At 40.3% G+C, this 10,331-nt stretch overlaps 1 protein-coding gene across 8 annotated transcripts in view; it reads left to right on the top strand.

Moving 5' to 3' along the window:
• The window catches only part of kcp (kielin cysteine rich BMP regulator), a 41,847-nt gene that overhangs the window by 13,641 nt on the left and 17,875 nt on the right, over nucleotides 1-10,331 (top strand). For 3 of the 8 annotated variants that reach the window (XM_052581977.1, XM_052581978.1, XM_052581979.1), the window contains exons 8-17: nucleotides 11-93; nucleotides 2,127-2,211; nucleotides 2,315-2,478; nucleotides 3,041-3,129; nucleotides 3,224-3,314; nucleotides 3,402-3,501; nucleotides 3,607-3,692; nucleotides 4,084-4,180; nucleotides 4,526-4,663; nucleotides 10,079-10,216. In XM_052581977.1, the coding sequence (XP_052437937.1) occupies nucleotides 11-93; nucleotides 2,127-2,211; nucleotides 2,315-2,478; nucleotides 3,041-3,129; nucleotides 3,224-3,314; nucleotides 3,402-3,501; nucleotides 3,607-3,692; nucleotides 4,084-4,180; nucleotides 4,526-4,663; nucleotides 10,079-10,216 (1,071 nt within the window). The remainder of the gene's footprint in view (nucleotides 1-10; nucleotides 94-2,126; nucleotides 2,212-2,314; nucleotides 2,479-3,040; nucleotides 3,130-3,223; nucleotides 3,315-3,401; nucleotides 3,502-3,606; nucleotides 3,693-4,083; nucleotides 4,181-4,525; nucleotides 4,664-10,078; nucleotides 10,217-10,331) is intronic. The other 5 variants (XM_052581982.1, XM_052581980.1, XM_052581984.1 and 2 more) reach the window with 3 other exon arrangements.

Below are 10,331 nucleotides of genomic sequence, written 5' to 3'. Positions count from 1 at the left end.
AAATCTTTAGGATGTGAATATGAGGGTGAAATCTATGAGAACGGGAAGCAGTTTGTGTCAAGATCAAACCCTTGCCTCAAGTGCAGCTGTTCTGTGAGTCTACTGTGTGTGTGTGTGTGTGTGTGTGTTTGTGTGTGTGTGTTTGTGTGTGTGTGTGTGTGTGTGTGTTCTCTTTGTGGGAATGAAATTTAAATCAAATTAAATCAAATAGGAACTGTACCACAAAACCTTTAAAAACCACTCAACGAAAAAGATAATAAAAGGGCTAAGTAATCGTATAATATTTCAGACTATTTGAATTAGTCTGTAAGAAATATAGTAAGCATATATTTAAAAATGCTGCCAGTTTAAACCAAAGCATACAGATTTTGAAATGCTTTGTTACATTTTTAATTGAGTGCAAAGGTTAAATGAGGTCAAATAGACATGGCAAAATACATTTCGGTGATTAATATATATTTTGCAGATGTTCTGGGACAAAGAATGTACATTTACATTAAGGGCCCTATCTTGCACCCAGCGCAATTGACTTTGTACACCGACGCATGTGTCATTCCTATTTTGCACCTGCGCAAAGCGCGCTTTTCCCTCCACAGAAGCACGTCGCTAAACTAGTGAATGAACTTGCGCTCCCTGGGCGGTTCAGCGCAAAAAAGGAGGCGTGTTCCGGCGCAAACAATCCCTGGTGCTATTTTGCTGTTCCATTAAACAATTGCGCCACTGACCAGAAAAAACCTAGTCTAAAGTCAGTGGCGCATTGCGCGTTGTTCATTATCCTATTTTAAGGGAGCATGCTTGACCATAATGTATAGCGTGCACAACGCGCATACACTTTGCTCATGTAATCTACACAGATGCAACAGTTATTTTTGCAAATCATAAATTGTTACACTTAAAAAAATATTAACACATGAGATGACGGAAATCATTGTGGTGTGCCACGAAGATGTGAAAAAATAGGCATAAATCTAGCTTACAAATTATTCAGGCTAATTGTAGTAATTAAGGATCAGACCTGTTTGAGGTCATATATGTATATAAGGACATCTGACAAATTGGTTTGTCCGTCAAGAACCAGGAAAAAAAAATCGATGAAACAATTGTGGCTATTTCCTCCCACGCCTGTTTAACCGACGCTATTTTGGGTGGGTTTCTCCCATCCCCATACAACACAACTTCTCTGTCTTTCATTGCTCTTACAAGAACATCAGTCTCCTCGGCTGTGAACCGCTCCTGGCGTGCGCCTGGTAAATACGCCATAATAATAGCAATCCATAATGGAACTTGCGCACCTGCTTTTAAAGGGAATGTTGGATGACGCTCTGATTGGTTTATTTCACGTTACGCCCAAACCACACCTATGAATGATGAAGCTACTTCAGACCAACCCATTTTAGATTTGCGCCGGGCGCAAGAGCCATTTATCCCGCCGGGAAAATAGCAACAGCGCCGAGACCCGCCCACAAACTTACTTGCGCTTTGCGCTTTGCGCTTTGACACTTGCGTTTCAGATCGTTAAAATAGGGCCCTAAGTGTTTATGAAATAATTATGTTAATTAATTTATTTGTAATGATAATTGCTGTATTTGAATTGACTTTACTCTGTAAAACCCGACATATGAAATAATAGTCAGTAATTTTTAAATAGAAAAGTTTAATGAACTTTTAGATGAAATCCCAAAAAAAACTTTGTTAACTGAAATAAAATATAAGCAAGTTTTTTATTTTTTTATTTTTTTTAGCTGGTTGTTAAGGCAGCAGTTCTTATTTTCATGTAGTTTAACTAAAACTAACAAAATAAGTATAATATTTATATAATATGTTATATTATTAAATATAATATAATATAATATAATATAATATACTATAATATAAAGCAATAATAACAAAATATTAAACCTTTAACTAAAGCTAAAGTGAAAATCTAACAATAAAACCTCATTCAAAATATTAACAAAAACTATATTAGTTTATCAGTGATACTAAAATAATACTGGTATGCTCTTTACTGTCCAAATAAATGACTAAACTACTCAAATAAAATGAATAAAACATGTCTGGCAATTGCTCTACCTTTACTAAACAAGCTTTACCATGTTAACCTGATTGCACGTATTCATTTACAGAACGGTCAGGTGACATGTGACCCCAACCAGTGTCCGCCCCCTCCACGTCCAACCCCAGAGAGGATATCTGAAGACTGCACCTCCAGTACAGTCACAAGCATATTTGAGCTCTTTCAATTGAGCTCTTTCACTTATTTGTGACTCAGTTCAGACAGTAATTTGTGTGTATTGTATTGTGTCCTTTGTAGCATGTGATGTGCAGCAGTGTCCTCAGACGTGTCAGGATGGTGTGAAGCTGTCGTCTGGCTCCTGCTGCACAGATTGTTCCCGCTGTAACTTTGAGGGGCAGGTTATTCTAGACGGCGTCTCTGTTCAACCCATCCATGACCCCTGCAAACGCTGTGTGTGCAATGTAAGGCTGAGATGCCAGTGTGCTTCTCTGTTTTGTCCGAGTCGATGCAAGGTTGCAGTTAAACATTGTATTTTTAGAATATTGTAACTATTATTTACAGAAAATGTACATTTTATATTACAACAGCACTGGTATGAGATATTTAGTACTTATTATTTAGTAGTCAGTTGACTAAACATTTGAACTGAGAATAAAATTAAAAAAATTGTGCTTAAAGTACAGTACGTATTGCTTTAATACTCCTTAGAAAAAGTAAGCTTTACATATATTGTACATGTATATTATATCATAATTCTATTATATAGCAAGTGTTATTTTAGTATTTAATATTTTGAATTATATTTCTTTAGCATTTTTAATTTTGATTAAATAAAAATAAATGTCTTCTAAAATGAAATAAAAAAGTATGGTTTTATTTTATTTTATTTTATTTTAATTGTAAATTGCGTTGAATAAAAGCGCCAAATTAAAAAAAAAAAATCTCAAATTGATTTGGATTAAATGGTTTTCTAAAATAATTACATTCTAGAAAAATATTTTAACAAACTTTTTTTTTTTTCAGAATGGAAATATTAATTGCGTTCAGAACCCACCCTGCCCACCGACTCCCTGTAATAACCCAGTCACAAGACCAGGAGAATGCTGTGCACGGTATTATCACTTCATCACACGTTTGCTCTTTGCTAGACGAGTAAACAAGACCTTATTTGACCTTCATTAATCAGTTGTGTGTGTCGGTGTTCAGATGTGAGGAGTGCACTCATGATGGTGATGTATACGCAGACGGTCAAACCTTTGTGTCCAGACAGGATCCATGCTCAAGATGTCAGTGCTCGGTGAGTGTTTTCTGAAGTGTTTACTTTATATGTATGATCATGTGAATGTATTTGTTTGTGTATTTATGGGTATACCTTATGATGCAGGGTGGACAAGTGTCGTGTGAGTCTGCGATATCTTCATGTCCGTCTGCGAGTTGCACACACCCAACAAAACCACATGACCAGTGCTGTCCGACTTGTAACAGTAAATAAGCATCTTTCTTTTAAGACAGATCTTTCTTTCTCTAGCATCCAACATTTTGTCCTGGATTTAAGACACAAATATTGTTGTGTTTTTACTGTGTTGCAGCTTGTGAATTTGAAGGAAGGGTTTATGTAAATGGAGAAGAGTTCAGGCCTCCTGGTGGAGGTCCATGTATCCAGTGTTTATGCCAGGTGAAACACACACTTAGAGTGAAAAGAGCTACTGTCAAAGCAAAGATAAACAATGAAAATTGTTTTTGGATTTTGTCAGATTTGTTGATTTTTTTCAATTAAATTAAAGATAAATTGGTTCAATTGATAAAAATGTTTAAATATTTGTTTTATTTTGCATAAAATAAAACGGTGACTTGAAATTGAATAGCATTAATGGCTAAAACTGACGCATATGTCATGACAAAATCTTAAGTAAATTAAAAGAATATTTGTAAAAAAATAACATAAGCTGGGCGGAAAAGTTTTTATGAAGTCTTGACACATAAAAGCTGGTCATGCTAGGTTTGACGTCACTTAAGTCATTGATTCTTGCGTAACATTCTATTGTTTTTGTTTGTTTTTTTGTTAGAATGGTAATGTGAGATGTCATCAGGAAAAATGCCCACACTTGAGCTGTGCAGTTCCCACTCCTGCCCGTCCTAACACCTGCTGTCCCACGTGCAGAGGTACGACATTCTGCAGTACATACTGTAACACACTCTCTCATACAGTGCCATTCAGATGTTTGGGGTCAATATATTTGATATAAACTATGATTCATATTATTTAGATTTATTAGAATATATATTCATATAAACGCTATATATATAATTTATATTATTTAATACAACATATTTGTTATTTTTAATAATATATCATTATTGTTCATTCTTTTGTCAATGGTAATTGTGTGGTGAAAAATCTGATATCATGACAGCACCTAAAGACATAAAAAATAATGACAGACTCCAATCTTTTGTACAGTAGTGTATGTGTGTTCATTGCATTCTGTGTCCATGTGTGTGCGGCAGGATGTACGTGGAATTCTTTTCAATATGAAGAAGGAGCCACATGGACTGTTGCTGACCAAACATGTACTTGTCGGGATGGACAGGTGACCTGTATTGAACCTCTTAAAGTGACCCAAGCACCCTGCCCAGATCACAGAGGTAAGAGAAAGAAAAGAAACATAAAAACACACATGTAAGACAGCATCCAATGCCAAATCCTGACCGATTTGAATCACTCTGAGAGAAACTCTTTCAGAGATGGATGTTAGACTCTAATTAGAGTTCTCGTTTGGGTTTGTTGAGGACCAGTCGTGTCACTGCATTGTAGATCAATGGTGCTTGATGGAAGTCCAGCCAGAAGAGCACTGCAGTAATCCAGCCTAGAAATGACAAGGTCCTGGACAAGAGGTTATGCAGCATGCTCTGTTTCTGATGTTGTGCAATGCAAACCTGCAAGATCAAGCAGTCTTTGCAATGTGGTCTTTGAAGGTCAGCTGGTCATCAAAGATTACACACGTCTGACCGAAGTTGATTGATCTCATGGACAGGAGCTTGTGTTTGCAGCCGTGCAAACTCGACATTAGTCATGTTCGAGGCAAAGACAAGGTGGTGGCTGATGCCATATTCAGGGTGGGATTCATTAGGGGAATTCACTTCAAAGCAAAAACAACATCAAGTGAGGAGGAAAATAGTCAGGTAAAATAAAACGAAACAAAGGGAGGCACAACTGGATCCTCTGTACGGTCCACAGGTGTTACGGATCTGCTCGTAAGATGACAGAAACACTAAACAAAACCCTTTCAGGGCAGATGAATCATTACAAAAGGGAAAAAAAAACCAATTAAAGGGATAGTTCACCCAAATAGCAAAATTATGTTATTAAAGGGATAGTTCACTCTCAGATTAAATTTTGGTATGTTTTAGCTTACCTCAAGGACATCCAAGATGTAGGTTTCTCTGTTTCCTCAGTATTTCCCATTTTGATATTTTTAGGTCAAACCGTTCTTGTCTGTGTGTCACATAATGGATGTCTATGGTCAGCACCTCAAAGAGCATGCACAGAGGAGTCCAAATTAAACAGTTCCCCATCGTAAGTACACATTGATGACCTAAGACACGAAATGAGTGGTTTGTGTAAGAAAACGAACAGTATTTATATCGTTTTAACCTTTTGTACACAACCACGTCCAACTGAGCTGAGTGCACGAGTGCTTTCTGATGTGACATGCGCGCGCGCTCTGGCTTAGTCTGCGCAAGCGTGGAAAGCGCCGGAAGCGATCTCTCACGCGTGTACATCACTCATTGTTTACACTTACTGCCTATGGTTTACACAGATTTCAGATGTATTACCTTTCACTGTGAAGATCTAAACATATTTAGACGGACAGGAAATTGCAATGGAAGACGATTTCAATATATCCATAGACAACATTGAATTTTTTTCACAACCATATTAATTTGAACCAGAATACTCAGGAGCGATCCGCTGCAGCAGCACTCCTTCAAGCCTCAGAGAGACAGAGATCTCTTAAAAATTGGTGGTGTTTTAGTAGCAAGTGTTGTGAGATGCCAACAGAAGTGGAGAGCATATGTTGTCACGAATGGAACAACAAGACGACAACGAGGGCATTGACAGTATTGCATCACAGTTTTCTCCACTGTTGAGACCCAGCGTTTTGCACGTTGTGTTTAGTATGCCACGTATAAACTGGAGGCGACTTCCAATGCCAGAGGGACCCAATGGCACACTGTCAATAGAGTGAGTAATGTGTTATATTTTTATTATAATCGCAATGATTATAGGGTGCATTATAAACAAATTAATTAATTACAATTACTGCATTATATTTCATACAGTGCAGATTGGTGACGTAGCGTGTGGTAAACAATGAGTGACAAAAAAAAAAAAAACAATGAGTGATGTGCATGCGCGAGAGAGCACATCCGGGGCTTTCCGCACTTGCACAGACTAAAGCCAGAGCGCGCACGCACGTCACATCGGAAAGCACTCATGCACTCAGATCAGTTGGACGTGGTTGTGTACAAGAGGTAAAAACGATATAAATACTGTTCGTTTTCTTACACAAACCGCTCGTTTTGTGTCTTAGGTCATCAATGTGTACTTACAATGGGGAATTGTTTAATTTTGACTCCTCTGTGCATGCTCTTTGAGGTGGTGACCATAGACATCCATTATGTGAGTCACAGACAAGAACGGTTGGACCTAAAAATATCAAAATGGGAAATACTGAGGAAACAAAGAAACCTACATCTTGGATGTCCTTGAGGTAAGCTAAAACATATCAAATTTAATCTGAGAGTGAACTATCCCTTTAATAACTCACCCTAATGTCGTTCCAAACCCGTAAGACCTCCTTTTATCTTTGGAACACAGTTTAAGATATTTTAGATTTAGTCCGAGAGCTCTCAGTCCCTCCGTTGAAGCTGTGTGTACGGTACACTGTCCATGTCCAGAAAGGTAAGAAAAACATCATCAAAGTAGTCCATGTGACATCAGAGGGTCAGTCAAATTTTTTGAAGCATCGAAAATATATTTTGGTCCAAAAATAGCAAAAACTGTGAAAAAAACAAAAACAGCAAAATTTTTCTTCTCTTCCATGTCTGTTGTGAGAGAGTTCAAAACAAAGAAGTTTGTGATATCCAGTTCACGAGCAAATCATTCGATGTAACCAGATCTTTTTGAACCAGTTCACCAAATCGAACTGAATCGTTTTAAATGGTTTGCGTCTCCAATACGCATTAATCCACAAAAAAATTAATTAAGCTGTTAACTTTTTTAATGCCGCTGCACAGGATGACAGTCACAGCTGACCCTCTGGAGTCCAGTCAGGTTCCAGTTGACCCTCCAGAGTCGAGTCAGGTTCCAGTTGACCCTCCAGAGTCCAGTCAGGTTCCAGTTGACCCTCCAGAGTCGAGTCAGGTTCCAGTGAACCCTCCAGAGTTGAGTCAGGTTCCAGTGAACTCTCCAGAGTCGAGTCAGGTTCCAGTGAACTCTCCAGAGTCGAGTCAGGTTCCAGTGAACTCTCCAGAGTCAAGTCAGGTTCCAGTGAACCCTCCAGAGTTGAGTCAGGTTCCAGTGAACTCTCCAGAGTCGAGTCAGGTTCCAGTGAACTCTCCAGAGTCGAGTCAGGTTCCAGTGAACTCTCCAGAGTCGAGTCAGGTTCCAGTTGACCCTCCAGAGTCGAGTCAGGTTCCAGTGCACTCTTCAGAGTCGAGTCAGGTTCCAGTGAAGTCTACAGAGTCGAGGCAGGCTCCTGTTGACCCCCCAGAGTTGAGTCAGGCTCCTGTTGACCCCCCAGAGTCGAGTCAGGTTCCAGTGAACTCTCCAGAGTCGAGTCAGGTGTTCGTGGACCCTTCAGAGTCAGGGCTAGTCACGATGACCCTCCATAGTCAGGGCTAGTCACCGATGACCCTCCAGAGTCAGGGCTAGTCACCGATGACCCTCCAGAGTCAGGGCTAGTCACCGATGACCTTCCAGAGTCAGGGCTAGTCACCGCTCACTTCCAGAGTCAGGGCTAGTCACTGATGACCTTCCAGAGCCAGGGCTAGGTACCATGGACTTTCCAGAGACAAGGCTAGTCACCGTTGACCTTTCAGAGTCAAGTCAAGTCACTGGTGATCTTCAAGGACTGAGTCAAGTCACTGGTGATTTTCAAGGACAAAGTCAAGTCACTGCTGATCTTCAAGGACTGAGTCAAGTCACTGGTGATCTTCAAGGACTGAGTCAAGTCACTGGTGATTTTCAAGGACAAAGTCAAATCACTGCTGATCTTCAAGGACTGAGTCAAGTCACTGGTGATCTTCAAGGATTGAGTCAAGTCACCGGTGATCTTCATGAACAAAGGCAAGTCACCACTGATCTTCATGAACAAAGGCAAGTCACCATTGATCTTCATGAGCAAATACAAGTCACCAATGATCTTCATGTACAAATACAAGTCACCAATAATCTTCATGAGCAGTGTCAAGTCAGCACCGATCTTCTGGAATCCAGTATAAACACCATGGGATTACCAGAGTTTCGTCCTCCTGTTGGTCCGACCACACTGTTTTAGTGGTCTTCTGCTCCGCCCTGGGGGACTTCGGCCTCGACCACAAGGATGTGGTGGTCTTCTGCCCCCGCCCTGGGGGGTTTCCGCCTTGACCACAAGGATGTGGTGGTCTTCTGCTCCGCCCTGGGGGGCTTCGGCCCTGTCCACATGGTTGTGGTGGTCTTCTGCTCCGCCCTGGGGGGCTCTCGTCCTGACCACACGGCTGTGGGGGTCTTCTGCTCCGCCCTGGGGGGTTTCCGCCCTGACCACACGGTTGTGGTGGCCTTCCGCTCCGCCCTGGAGGACTCTGGCTTCGACCCCAAGGACGTGGTGGTCTTCTGCTCCACCCTGGGGGGGGCTTCCACCCTGATCACACAGTTGTGGTGGTCTTCTGTTCCGCCCTGGTGGGCGCAACGTGATGTCCTTTTTGGACTTATGTTTTTTGTTTCTTGTTTTTCTGTTATGTTTTCTGTCTGTTCCCCTCTGTGAGCCTGGCCCTCCGTCCCTCCCCCTGAACCTCCTCCGGTCCTCCTCCCTCCTGGTCTCTCTGTTCTGTGTCTACACTTCTGGTATCTGTTCCCCATGATTTAGTTTTTCTGGCCCTCCGTCCCTCCCCCTGAGCCTCCACCTGTCCGCCTCCCTTCTGGTCTCTGTGTTGTGTCTTGTCGTGGAGTGTCTGGGAGCCACTCTTTAAAGGGGGGTATTGTCACAGTGTCTGGGTTGTGTTCCCTGGGTGTCCACTAGATGTCCTCTTTTCCCACAGTGTCTGTCACTTCATTAATTATTGCACCCAGCTGTCACTAATTACCAATCATCACACTCTGTCAGTTTCCCATTAGCATTTGTCTCTCCTTGTGTATTTAACCCGGTCTGTCTTAGTATGTGTCACGGAGTCGTTGTTTATTCATGTCCGTCAGTTCGTGCCCTTGCCTTGTCTTCTTGTTTTGTTTATGTTCCAGATGGATGTTTCCTATTGACCCCTGCCTGGACTGTTTATGCTTTTTGGATTACCCCTTAAATAAAGACTTACCTGCAATTGGTTCTCTCTCCGTGGTTTCCTGTATCACCGATCGTGACATTAACGTTACTTTTTGTCATTATTTTATTTGGGTAGCACACATATTCTGAATGCCTTCGGCAGAATTCAAATGAGCCAAATTCCAAGATTACATTGAGATTAATCTAGATTTTTAAAAAAATTTATCTATGCTCACCTCTAATATATATATATATATATATATATATATATATATATATATATATATATGTATACATGTTTATTATTTACACAAAAACAATATATAATTTGCATTATTTATTTTAATATTGTTTTTTATTTATTTGTAATATTGTTAAGTTTACTGTAGATATCAATATATATTGTTGTTGTTCATTCTTTTGGCCGTAATTGTGTGGTGAAAAATCTGATATTGTGACATCCCTAAAGAGATTTTAAAAAATGATAATCTTTTGTACAGTGTATGTTTGTTCATTGCATTCTGTGTCCATGTGTGTGCGGCAGGATGTACGTGGAATTCTTTTCAATATGAAGAAGGAGCCACATGGACTGTTTCTGACCAAACATGTACTTGTCGGGATGGACAGGTGACGTGTATTGAAAATCTCAAAGTGACCCCAGCACCCTGCCCAGATCACAGAGGTTAGAGAAAGAAAAGAAACATAAAAACACACATGTTAAGACAGCATCCAAAGCCAAATCCTGACCGATTTGAATCACTCTGAGAAAAACACTTTCAGAGATGGATGTTAGACTC

The sequence above is a fragment of the Carassius gibelio genome, chromosome B18 (assembly GCF_023724105.1).
Source record: "Carassius gibelio isolate Cgi1373 ecotype wild population from Czech Republic chromosome B18, carGib1.2-hapl.c, whole genome shotgun sequence".
Lineage (NCBI taxonomy): Eukaryota > Metazoa > Chordata > Actinopteri > Cypriniformes > Cyprinidae > Carassius > Carassius gibelio.
Note: the sequence above shows the minus strand (reverse complement) of the source record. Positions and strands in the feature narration are given on the sequence as shown.